Here is a 22,132-nt window from a genome sequence, read left to right on the forward strand (position 1 = left end):
CGCGTCATCCCCCATTTCCTATAAATGGGAAGCGGCTAGGGAGTAGCTGTGTGTGTGTGTGTGTGTGTGTGTGTGTGTGTGTGTGTGTGTGTGACTGTGAGCGCACACGTATGGGGGCAGGGAGGAGGAAGGAAAAGGGACATGGTGGTTTTCCTACAGATTTAACGGGGAACTGAGGCCCAGGGAAGCCGCTGTGCAGAGGGACCCGGCATTGTGAGTCATAGCATGGGTGTTAGGACTTTCTGGAACATTCTGAAGTCACTGTGAGCCTCTGCCTTATTTCTGGAGCCCAGAGACTATGGGTATGTGTGGGTGGGTAGCAGTAATTGGCCTGAGGGATTGCCTCAGTTTCTTTTTTCCGAAAACAGTAGCCATGTGTTGAGTTGCCATAAGGAAGGAATGAGCTAAGACATGGAAAGCATTTAGGGCAATGCCTGGCACAATCAGTAATAGTTAATGATTATTATCGCACCACGAGGCTACACCAGCAGCCAAAGGGGGAGGGAGCATCTTCACAGCAGAGAGCCCTACAGCGCCCTGTGCTGGGTGGGAGGGCCTTCACCTGGCTGGGGGAAGAAGGGTCAATCCAGCCAGATTGCTGGATGGGGTCCAGGACCTCACACCACGCTGTCTGCTCACTGCCCTGCACCCTCCTTGCACTTCCCCAGGCCACAAGGCAGAAGGCATGTAGGCCCCTGGCAACGAGTCAAGGGGGCAGAGAGGGGGTGCTACTCCTCTGAGGCAGGACAAGTCCCTCCTGCTCCCAGTGTTCTTTCCCCGGGCCTCGAAAATACCGTCGTCCACTCTCTCCTGTTCTGTAATTTTCCAGCTTCCCTGGAATTCCCTCTGACCCCTGCCCTCTTTTCTGGGGCAGAGGGGACACCAGCTCAGGGACCCAGGACTCTACCCTAGTCTCTCTGCCCGCCACACACAGGTTTTCCAAAGGCTTGGGAAAGCCACTGGGGCTCTGGAGGGTCACCTGTTGGAGGAGTGAGTGCTGAGACAGTTTCCAAGTTGAAGTTGGTTAGTGACTCGGAAAGTTCTTGACTTTGCTCTGCTCTCTCCTGCACCCTCTTCCCCACGGCCACCAGGGCTCCATAGCTTCTCTCCCCCTTCTCCGTTTCCCTTTCTTCTTGTTCTTGGCCTGTTAGCTCGGGTGCCCTGAGAGATGATCTGGCCAACTCCTTACAGAGACCCAGGATACGGAAGGGACTTGCTTCACATCACACCTGGTTGGTGACAGGGCCGGCACTGGGTTCCAGTGGCCCAGGGCCCAGCCCAGGGCTACAGCCAACTGGCTCCTCCCCTTCCAAGGTATCTTTCTGTGGTTTTTGTGGCATTCAAGTCAAGTAGCCACATAAACTGGATTTCTCTTCACCCTAGTTAAACTCCCTGAAGGAAAAAAGACACATGTGGGCCTCCCCCACCTCAAGGCCAGCCTGGGCCTCCAGTTCTCTGTCTCCCACCTGCATTGTTCCACTCTCGTCCACGGCATCCTGGAAACACACAGCTGTTGGGGCCTTGCTCAACAGCTACCTGACAAAGGGAACGTTTGACTGGCAGCGTATCGCTCCCTCTTCCCCATACACATCCTTAAGGAGACAAAAAAATTGAAATTTGGCTTTTAACTTCAGAGAGAGAGGGGCTGCGTTAGCTCTAAGGGAGCTCTTTCTGTTTCAGAGGAGAGCAAACAGGAGGAAGAGTAACTGGGGGAGGCTGTGACATCTCCTTTCAAGGGCTGGTCCTGGGTGGGTGGGGTGCCGCTCAGCCCTGGGACAGGCTGAAGGCCAGAAAAGCACGTGCGGATAATGGTCACAGACTGGCCCCGGGGAGGGGAGGTGCCCCGCGGAGCCGGGCAGCTTTTACCTAAATGTTTTGGTGGCGAGCGGCGAGGGGGCGGTGCACTGCCCTAGGTAATGACAGGGCAGTCGGGGAGCCACGCGGGGGCTGCCCGTCTCGGTGGTGGCTACAAAGACGGCGTCGAGACCTCCCGCTTTCTTCCCCAGGGGACCAGCCCCACCCCTCCCGCACCCCCCCCGGCCCGCCTCGCCCCGCCCCCTCCCGCAGCCCCAGCGCGCATGCTCTCTCCCCCCGCCGAGCAACCTGGAGATTTAAAAGCCGCCGGCTGGCGCGCGTTGGGAGGAGGCGGGGGGGACGAGCTCGCACGCGCCGGCCCCGGGTGACAGCCGCACGCCTCGGCCAGGTAGGCGCGCGCCCCCCGCTCTCCCGGGGGAGGGGGTCCCGGCGCGGCGGAGGGAGCGGCGCCGCGCGGCCGAGCTCCGCGGGGTGGCGTGTTGTGCGCCGCGCGCGACTCCCGGGGGAGGTGGCGGGCCCCGGGCGCGCCCCCCGTCCTGCCGCTCGGTCCCGGGGGAGCCGGGCTTTCTTCCGCGGAGGGCGGGCTGGGCTGGAGCGCCGGGTCCCCCGCTGTCCCGGGCCGGGCGGCGGGTGGGCGGGGAGCGGGCCCTGCCGGGGGGCCCCGAGCCGGGCAGACCGCGGGGTGGACCGGCCACTCGCTCCTGTTGCAGCTCCAGCGTCAGAGTTTTCTTTGGAAAGTTGCATTTATTTTCTTCCCTTGTCTCGGCTTCACCGGAAAGGGACGGGATGAGTCACCGCGGCGCGCACAGTCCGGGACCGGGGAGCCGGGAGAGGGGCCGGCGGCCGGGATGCCGCGGGGTCCTCAGGCTCGGGGGCCGGCGTGCCGGGACGAGAGTGAAGGGTCACGAAGGGAGGGGTAGGTGGCCCAGCGCTCCCGGACGTTAGTCTTGGGGCCGGGCTGCAGGCAGAGTTGAAGCGGGAGTGTGTGCGTGTGTGAGCTCCTCTGCCCCCTTCTCCGCCTCGGTTATCCTTCAGGGGAGGAGGAAGAGGAGAGGCCCTTTTCTCCTCGCCTCCCGGGACTCTCGGGTAGGGCCGGTGGGAGGGACGGTGAGAGTGCCGAGATCGGCAAACAGGTGTGATGAGATGGTACCTGGGCATCTGCTGTAGCTTCTCAGGGCTCTGGGCTTAGGCAAGAGCATGGCCTGCCGGAGAAGCTCCCAGGGAGGGACCTGCGGCGTTTCTCCTGAGTGAGAGCCAGTGCTTGCCGGAGTCTCCCGTTCCCCTCAAGCGCTGGAACCCCCCCTGACTTGCCTTTGCCCTTGACCTCTGGATCAGCTTCCATCTTCCTCACACATTCTTGACTTGCTCAGCTTTTACCCCTCCCCCTGGGCTCCTCCTGCCACCCTGCTTCCTCTTTTCCCCAGGGGCCAGAGTTGGGGCTAGGGAGGGGTTTGGCATGGTGGGTACCTGGTGAGGACTTGCCCTTCAGCTGTTACACAGACCTGATCCCAGTGGAGCGGACACTAAGAATAGCCCAGCTGCTGTTTTCCTGCCCATAGCCAGTGCACCCAGGCCCAGAGTGACCCTTACTGGGCTCCTGGAAGCATTGCTCAGGGGTGGGGCGAGGCCCTGGGGGCTTCTGGCTGCCTTTCCTGATGCACTTGGCAGCTCTCCTTTCAGAAGGAGACAGCCTTGGTGTGGGCTCACCTGCCCAAGGCCTGGGGGGCAGGCTGGCACAGGGGGCTAGGGAGGGGAAGGCCCAGGAGGGGCAGGCTGGAAGGGAAGCCTGAGGAAACCCATGGAGCAACTCCTCCTAGGGAGTGAGTGCTACGGTATTTGAGGTCACAGGCCCTTCTGTTGGATGGGTCCCATCCCCTCATTCCTTCCTTATCTCCTCCCCCCAGGCCTGTCATGGAGCCAGGACTCTGTTTTTCTAAAAGTGCTCAGAAAAATGGAGCTTGAGTCAGCAGGATGAGTCTGAAGAGGAAAATACAGCTGTGGATGAATGTACAGCTGTGGACATCCAGGCCCCAATTAGAGTATGTGTGTGGGGTGTGCGAGGGGCAGTTTTCCTGTGTCCCCATGGAGGGTGTGGTGAACTCTCCTGCCCCGCCTGGCTCTCTGGGTTATCCTGAAGGAGGAGGAGGGACTGGACAGTGATTCTTGGTGGCCCCCTGAGGTCCTTCCAGGCCACCAGGTGGTGGAGCCCCCCACCCCCGCCTCCCCAGCCTGGGCAGGGCGCTGGAGGAAAAAGGCAGAAAGGTGGGGATGGTCTGAGGACTCCGAAGGGGAAATTACGTACCATCATCTGGACCATCAGAGCCTGACAACACAACATTGTGGATAAAAACCTAGACTGTCAGACAAGGTTTATATCTCGGCTACTCCACTAGCCATGGAAGGTTGGGCAAGTTACTTCTTCAAAGTCTCAGTATCCCTGGATGCAAAATGGGGATGATGATGATAATAATGCTTTACAGATTTTTTTTTTTTTTTGAGAGGGAGAGAGAGAGAGGGAGAGAGTGGGAGAGGGGCAGAGAGAAGGGAGAGAGAGAATCCCAAGCAGGCTCTGCACTGTCAGTGCAGACTCTAGTGCGGGGCTTGAACTCCCAGACTGTGAGATCATGACCTGAGCTGAGATCAAGACTTGGATGGATGCTTAAGGAACTGAGCCACCCAGGTACCCTTACAGCTTTCTTTTTTTTTTAAGTTTGTTTGTTTATGTAATGTCTATACCCAACATGGGGCTTGAACTCAGGACCTGAGGACCCTGAGATCAAGAGTTGCATGCTTGGGGCACCTGAGTGGCTCAGTAGGTTAAGCATCCGACTGCGGCTCAGGTCATGATCTCACGGTTTGTGAGTTCAGCCCCACGTCGGGCTCTGTGCTGACAGCTCAGAGCCTGGAGCCTGCTTCGGATTCTGTGTCTCCCTCTCTCTCTGTCCCTCCCCCACTAGTGTTCTGTCTCTCAAAAATAAATAAATGTAAAAAAAAAAAAAAAAGAAAAAGAAAAGAGTTGCATGCTCTTCAGACTGAGTCAGCCAGGCACCCCATAGCTTTTTTTTTGTTTATTAAATTAAATATAAATATCTGATTGTAATGTGTAAAATATGAAAAGAGTATATTATTAAATCATGAGTACGGAGCACTGGACTTTGTGCCTTAGGTAGTAAGTGCTCAATAAATGTTAGCTAGCACTTACTGTATCTCTCACCTGTGACCGAATGCACAGCAGCACCTAGCCCGGAACTCTATTCTTGGGTTCTGCTCTTGTTTCTTTGGGAGCAAGGTCTTCTGGACCTTGGGGAGTCCGTATGACTGGTTAAGAGACTGGCCTCCAGCACCCAGTTGCCAGGATTTCAATCCCATCTCCTCTTGTGCAAGTTATTTCACCCCTCTGTGCTCCAACTTCCTCCTCTGTGCAATGAGAATAATAGTACCCACCTCACAATATCATGAGGATTAAACAGGCTGATATAGGTAAAGCTCCAAGCATAGCAGCTTGTGTAAAAAGAGCCTGACACATGTCAGCTGCTGTTATTTGGTAACAATGGGAGTAATTATTGCTGTTTACACTTAGAAACCAGAGTTTCGGAGCAAGGGAATTAGACCACGTATAACCATATGCAAGCTGCGAATGACCTATTTGCAGTTGAACTTGTGGTCTGGTGCAGAGAATACACCAGGACTGGACATCCTGGTTTCTCCTGCGTCAATACCATGAGCGACTTGTTTTTTAATCTGTCCAGAAACCCTGCCCTCCCTGTCTCCGCAAGTTGGAAGAGAGTGCCATGAAATAACGGAGGCGAATATATATCTAGCTTGAAAGGTCAAGAGCCTTCTATGCAGACAGATTACCTGGTGTGATTTTTAGGGACACTGTATGAGGAGGAGGGGGGCACACTGAAGTTGGGGTTCTGTTCTGTCCTACCCCCTTCAGCGCTTAGGATGCCTTGCTTTCTGATGTCCAGAAGAAAAATGCAGCCTGGCTTTCTTTGAATAGTCAGTGGCCCCGTTTGCTGGATAGCAAGGACAGAGGCTGGACCAGTTGGTGCCAGGCCCGGGGTCTCGAACGCTGATGCCACTTGACTCCCGGCAATAGAGCTGGAGCGTGGAGCTTTGTCTAGTGTATTAAGTGTCCCTGCTTGGGGGCGGGAGCTGACCGAGCCGTCACGGGATGGTCCTGATATCTGGCCAGAACTTCCTGTTTAATCCCTTTTCCTACTATGAAGTCTGTGTTTCCTCCCTTGTGGGAAGAAGTCCACAGTTTTGCCACTGACCTTGAATGACTTGTAGGGCTTCTTGCTTCTGATACTAGAGACGGGCCTGCCTCACCTGTTGGCCTTGGCGTCTGGGTCTGTAAAACCGTGCAAGGTTACAGTGAGGATTAAATGAGATGAGCATCTTTAGCAAAGTGCCTACACAGACCAGGTGCTTAGTACCTGTTTGTTTCCTTCCCCTTCTTTTGTTAATTCTGGAGATCACTCTCTCTGGGAAACTGGGATGAGACCAGCCCCTGGTCCCATGGCCCATAGTCCCTCAGTCACCAGTTTCAGGCCAGACCTAATGCCCAGCCAGATAGATGCCCTCAGGAGCAGCTAGCCAAAGACAAGTCCCTTCTTCCTCAAGGCTCTTTGTTATGCCCCACCCCAGCCTCTAATCTCGGATGTCCTTTGAGGTGACAAATAGGGTCCAAGCTGGGAGTGCATGGCCCATCCCTAGGGATTGTGGCAGTCTAGCTTCCCACTCCTGGCTCCTGTCGCTAGAAAGAGCTGTGCACCCAAATACCTCGACTGTGGCCCTGCCTGAATCCCTGGCAGGTTGGTCAGATTCATCAGACAGGAAGCCTGATTCAGCCTCACTTGGAAGGCCTTCTCTTGAGCACTCCACACCTCCATCCAGGTCGTGGACAGGGACTGTGGTCCTTGCTTTCTAGGAGCTGAAGAGCTAGTGGGGCAGGAGACCAGAGGACCACTAGCAGTGTCCAATCCTGAGGGCTGCCTGTTGAGCACAGCAAGGTTTGGAGGAAAGAGGGGATCCTTGATAACTTGGGTTCCCAGGAGCCCTGAAGGAGGTATGGGACTTGAGCTGGACAAGGGTCAGGTGAACGAGAGGGCATCCCGGGGAAGTAACTGGAGCATGGTGACTACTTTGGAAGCAAAATCAGGCCTGGTGCTGATAAATTCCTCTCTCTTGGGTCCAGGTCTGAGATCGAAACCCATTGCCACAATTTGGGGTCTGGTATTCTTGCCATTGTACCTCACTGGGTCGGGGCCAAAAGGAGAGGTAGGTGTGTGTGGAGGTCCCAGGCTCCAGTGACTATGTTTTGCAAATATCTGCCCTTTTCTGCATAGTTCCTACCTGCCCATCTTGCCAGGCTCAGCAACATGGCTTCTTCCTCCAGGAAGCCCTGGGAGGACTGGTCATGCCCTATGTCTTGGGCCCCGACTCCAGGGACCTGTGTCTCAGCACTGCTAAAGGGGACTGCAGGCAGTCATTTCTGTACCCAGGGCACCTTCACAGTGGGCTGGCACAGAATTGGATTTCAGCGAGTGTTGGATGGATGGATAGGTGGGTGGGTGAGTGAGTTTTAGTGCTCTTTGACATTCCTTTGGGGGAGGTTAGGTTGCATGCACTGAGGCATACTTCCTCCAGGGGTGGGCAAACTGGGACCCTTTAATAAAAGAGTCCTTTTTGGAGCCCCCTCGCACACTGCTCATCACTGAGCAATTGTTTTTGAGAACACCTTTCCGTGGGGCTGGATCTGACCCCGAGCCCTCTGATGATAAATAGGACTAGTTACAGACTGTAGGATATCAGGGCTGAAAGAGCCCGAGAGACCACTGAATTTGAGATCCTAGAGGTGGGACACATCAGAGCTAGGACCAGCGCCCTGGCCCCCCTCCCAGCCTGGGATGGGTAGGTCTGCCCAGCCTCCACCCCCTGGCCTCCTTCCTGTGGGCTGCACCTCCTGAGGGAGGCCAGTCTGCAGGAAGGGGGGAGAGAACTGCCCGGTCTGGCTGACTGGCCGAGTTCAAATTCGCTAGGAGAGAGGCTGTTTAGGTTTCACTTCACAGGGCTATAGGAACTGAGAAGGCAGCAGGGAGAGAGAACTTCCCAGTGGCCTGCACGCCCTGCCAAGCTCCTCATTCTCCACCCGCCCCCCCAACCCTGGACCAAGGGATTTCTTGGTACCGTTACCCCACTTTGTAGGGAAGCTTTTATTGTGGCCTAGGTAGAGAAAGAATTTACCGACTGCTGCCAGGAACAGTGTCCAGCTCCGGGAGGGAGTAGGGAGGAGGCCAGTTCTGCCCCCAGATGTCTCAGTCACTTGGCTCAGTTTCAGGTGTCTGCTAATCTTTGGCACCCTGTTGTACTTGAGCAGTGTACTTGAGCAGGTAAAGGATGGCTTAAGTGCAGCTGGGGAGCCCCTCTCCGCCTGGTTCCCCGTGTCTCTCTTTGGTGGAAGGCTATGAAACCCTCCTCCCCAATGCCATGTGGCCTTGTCAGTGCGCGCTCAGTCCGCACCTGTCGAGGGAGAGCACCATACCTGAGGCCAAGGGCAGGGGGTGGGTAGGTGTGAGATCATTTAGCTGTACGGTTGTAAAGAACTTTAGACAGCATCTAGACTAGCTCTCATTTTGCACGTGTGAGTCCCGGGGTGGAGAGACGCGTAAAATGGCTATACAGCTACAAAAGTCATTGAAACCAGAGTATATGGTCCTGGTTCCCAGTTCAGAGCACTCTGCAGGATTTTCAAATGGTTTGAATTAGAGAGAAAGGTATGTCAGGTATCCAGCCCATGCCAGACACCTTCTGGACAGTGAGTAGCTGTCAGCCACCGTGATTATTTTCCCTGGGGATGGGATCCACCCTTGTCTCATGACTGTGGATGTTTAGTCCAGCCTCCAGCTCCTTCGCGGCCTCAGCCACCAGGCAGGTCCGCTGCAGTGACCTCTCCTCACCTGTTGGGGCCAGCACCTGGGGAGGCATTTACATTCTTGGCATTCCTCCTGCCTCTGGGGGCTGAAAGAGGCGTTGGAGGCCGTGCGGGGCACGTGGGTGAGGGGGGAATGCGGGCCGAGAAGGGCGGCTAGCCGGTCCCCCTCTGACCTCTGCTGCTCCTGATCCGGAATGGGAAAGCCGGCTCCCGGGTTTCTCTGCTGGGGAAGCCCAGACAACTGAAGGAAGGGCTGCCTCGAACTTCCCACAGGCTGTCTCTTCAACAGACCCCACCGCTGTGAAGTTGGTGGTGTTCATCTGAGGCTCCTCGCCTGTCACATGGGCATATTCAACATTGTACCCACCTCATCGGGCGGTTGGAAGATTAGAATGCTTGGAGGAAGACCTGGCACGTAGTAAGCCTCAGGGTTAGCTGTTATTGTTAATTGCAGACGAGGAAACTGAGGCTCGGGGAGGGCAACTAACCAGGTCACAGAGTTGTAAATGGTGGAGTTGGCGTGCAAACCCAGGTCAGGCTGACTGCCACACCCAGGTCACCCTGCAGAATCTGCCGGGATTCAGAGGCCTGCGGCCCCTCGGGCAGAAGGGAGCTGCAGATTGATTGTTTAGGTTTGGAGGGCACTTGGTCAAGGTGACCCAGTGTGACCTTGGCTCACAGCTGTTCTCAGAAGGGAAGTCTGATTGGGAGGTCTTTGCCTGGAGTCAGATGTGTGTCCGTGTAGACGGTCACCATGGGATTGCCTGACAACCCCCTGGGAAGGTGCTTCACCTTGGCTTAGGCTGGCCAGGACTGACTGGCCAAGGTGAGGGTCAGGCCAGCCCCAGAACTCCTGTCACTGGACTGCAGAGGGGAGGGGAGATAAGAGTGGGGCCCCAGGGACTTCCCGCCCATCCTCTCCTCTCCCCTCCCCTTCCCCCAACCTCCTCGGCATTTGTTTCCTTTCAGAAGCTGGGCTGGGGCTCTCAGACAGGGCAACAAAAGCAACTTTCCTCCAAGCCACTGCCACCTGTTGGGTTTTCACACATTGGGGGTGAGTGGGGGGAGGGAGCCGTTGCCCTTTTCCCAGTGTCTGTGGTGTGCCCCCTCTGCCCCCCCAGGGCCTGGGATTCTCTTTGCTGCCCGAAGTGACAGGGCTCAGGAGCCGGAGGGGGTGGGGGGGGGCTGCAGCAGCTGGAAGGGGAATTGAGTGGGAAGGGGCCGGTGCTGGCAGCCGGGAGAGAGTTTGATGGATTACTCTGCAGGCCGAGAGGTTTCTCCCTAATCCCCCTTTGTGTCCCAGCCTGCGGCCCCCTCACTCTCTCTGACAAGCTGCTAAGCAGAAGGCTTCCAGTCCGAGTGAAGAAAAGGCAGCGCAGCAGGGCGAACTCCAAATCCCTGGCCTCTGGGCCCCGGGGGAGGCAAAGCTAGGGAGCAAGTCTGGGGCGGGGGTGGGCTCTTCCCCGCTCTGTCCAGCCCTTATTCTTTCTGACAGTTCCCTTGAGGTGTGGAGGCTGCTTTCCGAGCAGAGTTTGCAGGTGTCTGGGGAAGCCCTGCAAAGTGCAGGCCTCGGGTATTTGCTCAGATCATGGCCTTTTTGATAGGGTGGGATTGGGGAAGGCAGACCCTCACTTCTTTGGAAATTGGAGCCTGGAGAGTCAAAGACTGAATGTGGGTTGGAAGACACTGAAACCGTGCACGGTCTAATCCTGTGTGCCCCTCCCCCCCTCCCCGCCCCCCACAGCTGCCCAGGTAGCAGTTCCCACTGCCCAGCATCCCTGAACCGGGGTCTGTAATGAGAGCCACTGCCTCACAAGGATGCTCATTTTCAGGACTCTTGGCTGGCCAGCACGGCCTCTTTCTGGGGCGCCCCAAGGCCCCATGGGGGCAGAACTCATTTCGGGAGTGCTGTGTGCTAGGTTTTACCAGGTAAAGCCGAGGACGTTGGGCCCCTGGGACTGAGGCACAGGGTTGGGTCACAGGGATGCTGGGCTGGTGAACCCCCAGCCCTCTTCCCTGCCACCCAACTTAGAGGGCCTGGGAGAGCTCAACTTGGAATGACATTCTGGGGTCCCCATTCCCGTAGTCTTGCAGCCTCCACCCGGGGGTTGCTCGTCACCTGCCCTCCGTCCTGGTCCCGGGGCAGGAGAGCCTCCGGTGCTGGGCTGGTGTCAGGCAGATTGGCCAGGAGTGACCCCACCCCCTTTCTGCCGCTGAGTCATTATTCCTCGAGGGAGCCCACCCCACCCCATTTCCTTCTCTGCGGGAGGGGCTGCCTGGGGGCTGAGAGGGGTAGAGGAGCGTGTGAGAAAGCCGGGCCGTCTTTGTGAGCGCGGAAGGAGGACGCGGGGTCTCCGAGCTGCTGGGGTCAGGGTGGGGGCCGCAGCGTTTGATGTGCCTGGGCGGGGTGCGGGGACGCGGGCACATAAAGAGCCCATAGAATTGCTGCCTGACACTGGCCCGCGGCGGGGCTGCCCCCAGCCTGGGCTGCCCTGGCCTCTGTCTGTCAGCAGAGGGGATCCGCTCCCCCCAGCTCCACCTCAGTCGTGAGGGTGGCAGGAGCCCCTTTGAAAGCCCTCAAAGGCCTCTTTATGCATCCCTCTGACCCTCCCTTCCCATAGGGAGCTACCGGAGTGGGCTCTCGCCTTTCCTCCCACCTCCTTCGCTCTGTCTTTTGAATTTTGGAGAAAGTTCAGGCCAAGTTTGTTCTTGCTGCTCAGTTTCATTTCCCCGTGCTCGCTGAGGCCTAACCTGACGAGGGGGGGCGCTCCAGCCCAAGGGTCTGTCCAGTCCACTCACCACCTGTGAACCTTGAGGGGGTCTGGCTGGGATTTCCTTGGTGTGCGAGGGGATGGGGGGGCCCTCAGGTCTTTCCCATCTCTTACCCCACCCACCCCCACTCTGCTTTCAGCTGTGTCTTCTTCGGGTAAATATTTCCCAGGCCCCTCATGCTAGGGTGGGCGCCAGAGGGTTGAGTGAAGGTCTCCCACGGTCTGGGGCTGGGCTCACTGACTGTCCCCAGGGTGCTAGAGTTCTGCTCCCCCAGGGGTGAGGAAAGATGGCCTGGGGCAGAGCTCCGTGGAGGTTTCTGGAGGTCTTGGGTTTCTTGCAGCCTTCTTGTCCTGTCATTGGGGGGCAGGAGAGGAGGAGATACTTGGAACTTGAGAGGGACTTGTCCTCCCTGAAGGCTGCTGTTCTTTTGTGTGTGTGGTGGGGGGGGCGGTCAGGCCACACTCCCCCTTTCTGTACCTCCACTTGCCTCCTCTTCCCGCCCCCTCCCTACCAGGTGAGCCCTTGGAGGCTGGCTCTTCTGGTTGATCTTCTGGTTGCTAGACAGGCAGAGTGCTCCAGGAGCAGCGGGACAGGAAGATTGGAGTCAGAAGCACCTCTGACACAGGAGGGCATTGGGGAGAATTGGATTCCGTCTCCCTGACTGTATTCCTGAGGAAGTCAGGGGAGCACCCCAAAATGGGTGCCCAGCAGTCAGTTGTCACTTACAAGCTTTGGTGGGAAGCGTGCCCTGGGGCTGCAGCAGGCTGCAGACAGGAGTTGATGCGGAAGACTTCTTGTCCCCCACCTGTCTGAGCCTGGGCACTGGGCAGGGCCTGGGCTTCTCTGTTCGTGCACTGGAGGGATGGCAGGTGGCTGGTTAGTGCTGTGGGGGTCCTCTGTAGTTCCCTCCTCCCTGAGGACTCTGGAATGAGTAGGCCGGCCTGGGACCCTGGGGGAAGGTGTCAAGAGCCGACCCGGAACAGGGAGCTTTGGAAGGGAGAATATTCTTACGGGCCTGGAATTCCTTAGGCGGTTCTGGGCCTGGAAGAATAAACTCTAGGGGTGGCAAGAGTGCTCTGGACCCCAGGGCACAGTACAAGTCAAAAGAGGGAGGACGGGCTTAGCAACCTAAGAACAGCGGGGTGCAGAGCTGGGCTTGGAGCCTGCCCACTTCCTACCCCGCTCTTTCAATGAATTCCTCACCTGGCCCAGCCCCCAGTTACCTGGTAAAGAAGAAGGGGGGAGGGGGCAGGAGAAAGGAGGGAGAGGGAGGCAGCTAATGAGCTATCTGGGCTGAAGGAGGATGGAGGGAAATTCCTGTCTTCACCCCCCTTTGGTCTTTTAGTCTCTCTCTTGTGGGCTACAGACGTCCTGCCTGTTCCCTGGAGCAAGGAGCTGGATTAGGGGAGGGAAGGAGGCAGGTGGGGTGATTAGTGTTTTGGCCCAAGAGCTGCTACTTATTTTAAACAGCAGGGAGAAAACGAGGGCTTGGGAATGGGGGGCAGGTTGTGGGTGAGGCTGGGTCTGACAAAGTCTCTGTTTGCTAAGGGAGGACCTGCTCCCTTAACCCAGAGTAGTTGAGTGTCCAGGGCCTTCCCAGACTGAGGGTGGGGAGTAGAATGGGCTGGAAGCCTTTTGACCCAGAACCGTTCCCTCCAGGCTGGAGTCTTGGTCTATGTGCAGTCTCTTGCCTGCCTTGTGGGGGATTCTAGGGCAGGGGAGGGGCTTGGTTCAAAACTGCCCAGCTAGGACCTACGTGTGGCCCCCTCCCAGCACCCTTAGGGACCCTTCGATCAGTATTTTACCCTCTCCCCATGCCACCCCCTTGGGAGCCACGCCCCTTCCCAAAGTGGATGGTCTGTGTCTGAGCAGAACTTTGGGGAGGGGGCTGCTGGTTGCCTAGCCATATCTAAAGTCCCTTCCTTCCTAGTCTGCCGGCGGCAGAGTCCTGGAATGCAGACATGAACACATCTTACCCAGGATTGATGGCCATCTGATTTCTTTGTGGTGTATTTCAGAGAGTACCCACGACATGCTTTATAACATATAAGGCCCTGCGAGGTTGAGTGTTCTTTGAAAAGAGAAAAGAAGGTATAGTGGCGGATTATGAGATGCTGAGATTGGCCGGGAGTAAAGAGGACTGAGGGTGCCCCAGGCGCTGGGTGGGGGTGGGGCCAGGAGTGGAGCCCTCAGAGCTGTGGACGTTGCACAGGAGCAGTGCTGTTCAGCAGCATTTATGGTAGGGAATCAGTGGGGCAAGGGAAGGCACTCCAGACTCCAGCCACAAGCGGCATGAAGTTCTGTCCCACCTCTTTGAGAGAGATGACAAAGTTAGGGGACGCTTGCTTGCCTTTTCTCACGAAGGCCCCACTTTCTACACCTCCTCTTTGTGGCTGACTTGATTTAGCCTTTTTAGTGGTCACCCCTAAACAGCAGACTGCATTGGGTACCATCGTATTCAGGAAGTAAGACCTGGCTGCCAGTTGCCTGGGGGGGTGGGGGCACAGGATGGGTGGTTCCCCCCCCCCCCCCCGTGGGATCTCTATGCACAGGAGGCGGCCTAGCAGGAAGGGCTGTGGGGACCTCTCTGCTGAGAATAGAGCCATTTGGGGAGCAGAGAAGGGCTGCCCTGGAAAGCGGTGGGGTATCCTGCCAGCCCCCGGTTACTGGTGTCATTATAGTGGCCACCAGGTGTTACAGTTTCACGCCTCGGTGAGGCTGGCACCTGGGAACAGTCCCCATTGTCCCGTGACAGTTGGGCAGTACCTGTGGGAATGTTTCTTCCCCAGGAACGTTGAGCACAGGGAGAAAACTCCAGGGAGAGGTTTTCAGGCCTAGGTTCCTCCACGGGAGCCTTCTTTAAGTGGTTTCAATGACAGGTTAACCCCCAACCCCAACAGACCACAGCCTCTCCTCCCTTCCCCCTTGTCCTCGTCCTTGGGGGCTCAGGTTATAGCGCAGCACGGTGTGTGGCCAGGCTGCGCAGATTGGGAAGTACTACTCTTAACAAAGGGCAGTTGAACAGCCCAGCTTTGGGAAGTGGAGAGAGAAAAGCAAACAATCCGGGCCTGGCAGAGGGTCTCCAGGGGCACCTTGATAACAGAGCCTGGGGAACTGGGAATTCAATTGGTGTGATTTTTTTTTTTTTCTTTTTTCCATACTAACAGGCAAGGGCAATTGCAAAGATATTCCAAAACAGAGAAAAACTTGACACCTGTTTGGTTCTGAAGTGTGCTGAGGTTTAAAAATCATATTTACCTTATTAGTTATGTGAGCCTTAGGCTAACATTAACAAGCGCTTCCTTATTGGCTGCAGGGGGTAGCACAGCCACACTGCCAGCCTGGGAGTGAACTCAGGATTCAGAGAACTCAGAGCAAATCCCGGAGACCTGGTTCCCAGGACTTAACACTCTGGGTTTGATTGTCCCTGCCCTTTTAGGACCTGAGTGATGAGCCATGTCTGCACCGAGGCACCCCATGGCAGTGGGCGTCTAGCATGGGCTGAGAAGCCGCACCTGCACGGAAGGCTGGCAGAAATGGGCTCCTGGCTGAGTCCTAGGCAGTTGGTGGCAGCAAGGAGGAGAGGCCCGGGCATCTGGAGCAGGGCTGAGACGGAGCAGTTCTGGAGTGTGTGAACAGGCGGAGCCCAACCTGCCTGGTCCACCATGGCCCAGAGGCTGTGGGTGAGCCGTCTGCTGCGGCATCGGAAAGCCCAGCTCCTGCTGGTCAACCTGCTGACCTTCGGCCTGGAGGTGTGCCTGGCCGCAGGTATCACCTACGTGCCGCCCTTGCTGCTGGAAGTGGGGGTAGAGGAGAAGTTCATGACCATGGTGCTGGGTGAGTCACCACATCCTCCTTCCCTCCTGCTCCAGATACATGATACCCAGGAAGTAGGTGCCTTTGCCCAAAGGGGAGGAGGTGGCTGCCTGCTGTTCCTCAGGCTGTGGTGCTGGTGGGTGGACATTGCTGGACACAGGGGTGACCGTGGGCTGGAGGGGGCCCAGTAGGAAAAGAACACAGGGACATTCCCCGGTCATCTCACCTGGCACCTACACGTTGCCTGGCTGGCGCACAGGAGACACTGGAGAAATTGCTCTGCACCTTTGTCTACTCTTTCTACCTTATCTGTTATCTCATTTGGTTCTTGCAACAGCCCTTTGAGGCCATCCATTTCATGGAGAAGGTAATGGAGGCTGATAAGAAGTTGGGTGATTGAGCTGGGCCCAAGGCTAGCTGCTGATTAGCAGGATCAGAGTCTCCCAGCCTGGGCTTTCTTACCCCTAGGGCATGGGCTGGGCTCCTGACTGCAGATGCTTTCTGCAAAAGCCACCGGAGGCAAGAAAGAGGTCACCGTGGGGTGGCTCCCGGAAGAGGGGGCTGTCCAGATCATAGGCTCTGGAGTCAGACTGCCCGATGGAACTCGGCCTCTTGCCCCCCTTGCCGGGTGCCAGTGCACAAGTCTCACCAGTAGCCCCGTGCATCAGTTTGCCCATCCTGAGACTGGGCATTAGGGATCCTAGTTGCGGGGACTAAATTAGAGCCTGTGTGCCATACTCAGCACTGTGTCCAGCACGGAGGTGGGGGTGGCCCTCCATGCGAGAGGACCGTGGTCCTTTCCATCCTTCTCCCAGGAGGTTAGGCCCCCTTCCCCACCACCCCTTAGGGTCCCAGCCTCTGGCTCATACCACTTGTCCTTCCTGCAGGCATTGGGCCAGTGCTGGGCCTCATCTCGGTCCCACTCCTAGGCTCAGCCAGTGACCACTGGCGCGGGCGCTATGGTCGCCGGAGGCCCTTCATCTGGGCCCTGTCCCTAGGCGTCCTCCTGAGCCTCTTCCTCATCCCGAGGGCCAGCTGGCTGGCTGGGCTGCTGTGCCCGGATACCAGGCCCCTGGAGCTGGCACTGCTGATCCTGGGTGTGGGGCTGCTGGACTTCTGCGGCCAGGTGTGCTTCACTCCACTGGAGGCCCTGCTGTCCGACCTCTTCCGGGACCCAGACCACTGTCGCCAGGCCTTCTCCGTCTACGCCTTCATGATCAGCCTTGGGGGCTGCCTGGGCTACCTCCTGCCTGCAATCGACTGGGACGCCAGTGCCCTGGCCCCCTACCTGGGCACCCAGGAGGAGTGCCTCTTTGGCTTGCTCGCTCTCATCTTCCTCACTTGTGTGGTGGCCACGCTGTTTGTGGCCGAGGAGGCGGCGCTGGGTCCGGCTGAGCCAGCGGAAGGGCTGTTGGTCCCCTCCGTGCCGCCGCGCTGCTGCCCATGCCACACCCGCCTGGCCTTCCGGAACCTGGGCGCCCTGTTTCCCCGGCTGCACCAGCTCTGCTGCCGTGTGCCTCGCACCCTGCGCAGACTCTTTGTGGCCGAACTGTGCAGCTGGATGGCATTCATGACCTTCACGCTGTTTTACACGGACTTCGTGGGCGAGGGGCTGTACCAGGGTGTGCCCCGGGCTGAGCCAGGCACTGAGGCACGGAGACACTACGATGAAGGTAAGGCCTCTGCAGCGGGCGTTCGGCGAGGGGGCTGCTGTGGGAGGGAGTTCCCTCTGGGGGACGGTCCAGCATAGGAAGATGCCCCCAGTCTGCGCCGGGCTGGGAGCTGTGTACCTGGGCTCCGATTTCCTGATCAGGTAAATGGGCCCAGCCTGTGCATGCGGCCCCCAGTGTGCAGGTCAGCTTTGCTGGCAGTCTCAGGAGAGCCTCCGGCTGCGGAGACTTTGCTCAGAGTCGTTGCCCCAAGTTGACAGCAGAAAAGGCCAAGCTTATTTAAGGTCCAAAGAGAGTGGAGGAGTCAAGGCCGGGTCGCAGGTCTGCCTAGCCCCAAGTTCAGTGTGCCCTCTGCTCCCCCTGCTGACTTTCCACATTGCCTGGCCAGACCTTCGGCTCAGGCCTCCTGGAACTTTGTCCCAGAGCCAATGGCACAACTGTCTTTGTGTTCCCTGTCAGCCTCCTAGATAGCTGAGCACTAGCTGAGCCTCGCAATCAGCATCTTCCTCTGCCCCTAGCCCGCGGCTTCGCCTTTTCTAAGGGCAGTGGAAGAACCTAGACTCCCGTTGTTGCATCTGGGTGGGGATGATGCAGGGAGCGGGTCTGGTCCACAGCAAGGCTGGGATGGCGGGTGCCCGCAATTCTGAGCCTTCCCCAGATTGTACGGGTGGGTCTGGGTCTGACTTCCTCTTCTTCCCCACCTGCAGGGGTCCGGATGGGCAGCCTGGGGCTGTTCCTGCAGTGTGCCATTTCCCTGCTCTTCTCTCTGGTCATGGACCGGCTGGTGCAGCGATTCGGCACCCGGGCAGTCTATTTGGCCAGCGTGGTGGCCTTCCCTGTTGCTGCCGGCACCATGTGCCTGTCCCGCAGTGTGGCCGTGGTGACTGCCTCGGCTGCCCTCACCGGGTTCACCTTCTCCGCCCTGCAGATCCTGCCCTACACACTAGCCTCCCTCTACCACCGCGAGAAGCAGGTACTCACACTGGCCGCTGGGTGGAGCCGGGGTGGAGGGGAGACGCAGTAGCCCAAGTCTGGCCAGAGACGCCGGAGAAGTCATTCTTTGATTGGAGAGGAAGCCCGTGTAGCCCAGGGCCAGAGACGTGGGCTGCGGAAGGAGGGTGTAGATTAGATTCTGGGAATGACTTCCTGGTGTCAGAACTATAAAGCACTTGAGCGGATGATTGCAGGAAATGCTAAGTCCTTCTTTGGGAATCCTGAGGAATCGGCCTAGGCCTAACGGAGGCCCTCAGTCTGGGCTGAGTTCTCTGCAGAGGCAGGGGGTAGGAGCAGGTGACCTCTGGGGCACGTAGCCTCAGCAGATGGGGAGGGGGGACGGTCTGGTGTTGGCGACAGCTCTCTTTATTCAGGGAGGGGCAGTGTGACTGACCAATACCCTGCTCTACTCTCCAATGTGGGGAAGGCTCCTTATTGCCCCTTCTCTTTCTGGTTTATCTTCTTTTTCTGCCTAATTCTCTCTTTTCTTTTCCTGCCTCACACCTTTGCCTCCGTCCCCTTCCCCCGCCCCCACGGCGGATCTCTGAGCCCGACGCATCTGACACCGCTCGCCTGGGCACTGTAAGTTGGGGGCCTCCTTCCTGCTTGGCCCCATGCGAACCAGCCCCTCCAGGGGCCCCCTTCTGAGGGGAAGCCTCCTGACCGAAGCCGTGTGGTCACCTTTGTGCCCTTCACTGGCTTCAGTGAGCTGCAGCCCTGGGTGCAGAGCTCCGCACAGAGGGCAAGAAGTTGGGGTGTCCTGAGGGAGGAGATGTAGGCCTGCCCTCATAGAGCTTCCAGACCATAGGGAAGATGGATGTCCACCCCCTGTAGGACATGAGTGAAGTAGCAGAGAAATACGAAGCTAGGAGGCTGGTTGATTGAATAGGTAGCTGCAGGGGTGGGGTGTGTGGAGGAAGGGGCCGGTGTTTCGGTTGGGGTAGCCTGGTGCCTGAGACTCCTGTCAGTGCACTGATAGCCTTCATCAGCCTCCATTCTTTCACTGGCCTGGCTGAGGGGCTTGAGGGCAGGTGTCCAGAGGCCAGGGTGGGCATATGCACTCGTGCCAGGGAACCTGCTAGAGCCAGTCCTCCCCTCACACTGAAGAGCGGGTCTATCCCTAGGGCCCTCTTCAGGCTCCGGCCTCACTGGTCTTTTCGGGGGTGGCCGGCAGGCAGGGGAGGTCCCGGGAGGCCGGTTCCAAGCAGCAATCGATGGCACGCTTGGCCCTGTATGCCGTCGGTACTTGCCTGGCCTACTTCCGGCCACGCCAAGAGCCGTGGGCTTCCCTGGCTTCATCTCTGCCATGAGTCCCGGCTCTAGCACAGCCAGCTCGAGAGCCCTCTCCTGTCCAGTGCTAGCAGGCGTGGGGACAGTGTCGGATACATTCCGGCCCTATCCTAAAACAGGGGGCTCTGGGCAGGGCCAGGCTACCTTGATCTAAGGCAGACAGTGAATAGGAAGCAAGAAGGGCTTCAGTATCAGCACAGCTAGGCCATAGGAGCCTGGAAGATTCCTCTGGTTCCTCTCTTCCTCCAGCCTGAGTCTGCTGGACCTTCCCTGCCCCAGGCTGGGGCCATGGACCTCACAGGCCTGGGACCCCAGTGGGAGCAGAGTTTCTCTCTTCCAGGTTGAGAAAGATTTCCCAAGGCGAAGTGGTGGGGGGCAGGAAGTAGGAGGGTTAAGAGAGCCTGTGTGGGGGCTTGGGCCATCAGGGGCCCCAGCTTTGGATTTTGTTCCTCTGTTCTTACACATCTCTCTTCTCACCTGTCTTCATTCTTTTCCCTTTACCTTGGGGTTCTGCTCTCTTCCTTGCCTGCACTGTGAGTTCGTCTGCCACTTACTGGCTCCGGGAGAGGCTAGTGCAGACCTAGACTTGTGGTTTCAGATGTGTCCCCTCCCCGGGGGATCCCCTGCCCCTAAGGAGACTCCTAACTAGACCCAAACCAAGGAGGGTCTGCCTGGCTTTCTCACCTGCTGCATAACTGTCATGAAGGCCAGTTGCCTGGTGTCTTCCGGCCCCTGGTCTGAATGCTGGGGTCTGTTCTCCTAGCCGGGCTCCTATGCTTGGGTACCTAAATGTCCACGTCCCCTTTTTCCTCCCCTCCGCCCCCCAGGTTTTCCTGCCCAAGTACCGAGGAGACGCTGGAAGCAGTGCCAGTGAGGACAGCCTGAAGACCAGCTTCCCACCGGGCCCCAAGGCCGGATCTCCCTTCCCCAACGGACACATGGGTGCCGGAGGCGGCGGCCTCCTCCCGTCTCCACCCGTGCTCTGTGGGGCCTCTGCCTGCGATGTCTCCATGCGGGTGGTGGTCGGCGAGCAGCCCGAGGCCAGGGTCCTTCCGGGCCGGGGCATCTGCCTGGACCTTGCCATCCTGGACAGTGCCTTCCTGCTGTCCCAGGTGGCCCCGTCCCTGTTCATGGGCTCCATTGTTCAGCTCAGCCAGTCTGTCACTGCCTACATGGTGTCGGCTGCAGGCCTTGGTTTGGTGGCCATTTATTTTGCTACACAGGTAGTATTTGATAAGAGCGACTTGGCCAAATACTCGGTGTAGAGTACTTCTGACCCACTGAGGGGGGGCCTGCCTCACTGGGTCCCAGCCCTGCCTGGCCCCCCCCCCCCCCCCAGCTCTACATCCTGTTAGCCTCCTGGGGCCAGGGTGGGGCGGGCCCTCTGGTTTCTGTTGCCGCCAAAGGGGTGTGGCTCTCTGCTGCCGCCCTGTGGCAGTGAGGTGCGTAGCCGCACAGGTAGGGGACCTGGGGCTTCTCTCTCTCCCTCCCTCCCCGGTCTTCGGGCCTGGCTGACTATTGGTCCAAACAGGCTTCAGTCTGGACTTCTACAGGGAGGCCAGAAGAGCAGGGCATTTCATTAGCTCCATGCACTGGACTGCAGGACTCTGCGGGGGGATTACCAAGGTAGGGTTAACAGGCAGTGTCCTGGTCAAGACATGCCCAGAGGAGGGATCTGGGGAGCTGAGTAAACTCAACCACCTGGTCTCTCACCTCCAAGCCCCCTTATCCCATAGATTCCCTCGATGTTGCTCTTGCATGGGAGTTTCTAGTGTGAAACTCTCCTCCACAGGATTTGAAAATATGGAAGTTATTTGTGGGGAAGAATCAGACAGGGGGGAAGCTGCCTGCCCCAAAGCACTGCCTTTCTACTATTTCCCCACAACTACATTTTATCGGGACATGGCTTGTTGGCCCCTGTGTTGACATCAGAGGGACACAGGCCTTTAAATATTTAACTTATTTATTTAACTATGTAGAGGGGAATCAGTTCCCAGCTCTGCCATCTTGGTGTCTAAGGGGTGAGATCTCCAGTGGGCCTATGAGATGGTTGGTTTATCGGGCTGAGCATTGCCAGAATGTTCTCCTGGGTGATTGGTCTGGCCCCATACTGCCTAACCCAGGAGCTTGGAAGCTCTACTCACCCAGCTGATATCCCAAATCATGTTTCCCAAGGCTGGGGGAGCTGGGGGTACGTGGAGGGTGGGGCTCCGGGTCTCAGCAGCCTCCTTAGCCTCTCTCTTGGCCCAGCCTGTGCCCCACTCCTGACTCCTCTCTGCTTTCTCTAGGGCTGGGCTGATGAAGGAGCTGCCCACCCCCTACCCTTCCCCACTGGCTCCACAGTCCTCTCCTTGGGGCTGTTGCAGGACCAGAAGCACAGAGTGTGGCTCCCCGAGCCTGTATCCGTCTCAGCCCCCAGGGCGTATCTGTGCTTGGGGAATCTCGCACAGAAACTCAGGAGTACCCCCTGCCTGGGCTAAGGAGGTCTTATCTCTGGGGGGGTTTAAGTGCCGTTTGCAATAATGTTATGTCTTATTTATTTAGTGGAGTAAATATTTTATACTGTATGTGAGCAATCAGAGTCTAATGTTTATGGTGATGAAATTAAAGGCTTCTTATATGTTTAATTGGCCTGTGTTTATCTTTTCTGAGGGGAAGGACCAGCTCTCTTTCAAATCCTCAGCGTCAGCTGTTTTGACACGTTCAGTTCCCAGCATCGCCAGCAGATGGAGCCACAGACCAGTATTCTTCCAATGCTTGGCCAATGAGCTAGGAGGAGCTACCTCTTGGACTGGAGAGTTGGGGAATTTGGGGAAAGGGCCGGGGCTGGGAAAAG

General features: G+C 57.7%; 1 protein-coding gene across 2 annotated transcripts; it reads left to right on the top strand.

Moving 5' to 3' along the window:
• Window positions 1-2,051: 2,051 nt before the first annotated feature.
• Window positions 2,052-21,923, top strand: SLC45A3 (solute carrier family 45 member 3). Of its 2 annotated transcripts, XM_053209112.1 has the most exons (6): window positions 2,109-2,203; window positions 3,720-3,854; window positions 14,967-15,364; window positions 16,231-17,016; window positions 17,721-17,986; window positions 20,124-21,923. In XM_053209112.1, exons 3-6 carry the CDS (start codon window positions 15,193-15,195, stop codon window positions 20,559-20,561), a joined length of 1,662 nt encoding a protein of 553 aa, XP_053065087.1. In that variant the 5' UTR covers window positions 2,109-2,203; window positions 3,720-3,854; window positions 14,967-15,192; the 3' UTR covers window positions 20,562-21,923. The 2 variants fall into 2 exon arrangements, with proteins under 2 accessions (XP_026930682.1, XP_053065087.1); XM_027074881.2 differs by lacking the exon at window positions 3,720-3,854 and having other exon boundaries at window positions 2,052-2,203.
• Window positions 21,924-22,132: the final 209 nt, after the last annotated feature.

This window comes from Acinonyx jubatus, chromosome E4 (genome assembly GCF_027475565.1).
Source record: "Acinonyx jubatus isolate Ajub_Pintada_27869175 chromosome E4, VMU_Ajub_asm_v1.0, whole genome shotgun sequence".
Lineage (NCBI taxonomy): Eukaryota > Metazoa > Chordata > Mammalia > Carnivora > Felidae > Acinonyx > Acinonyx jubatus.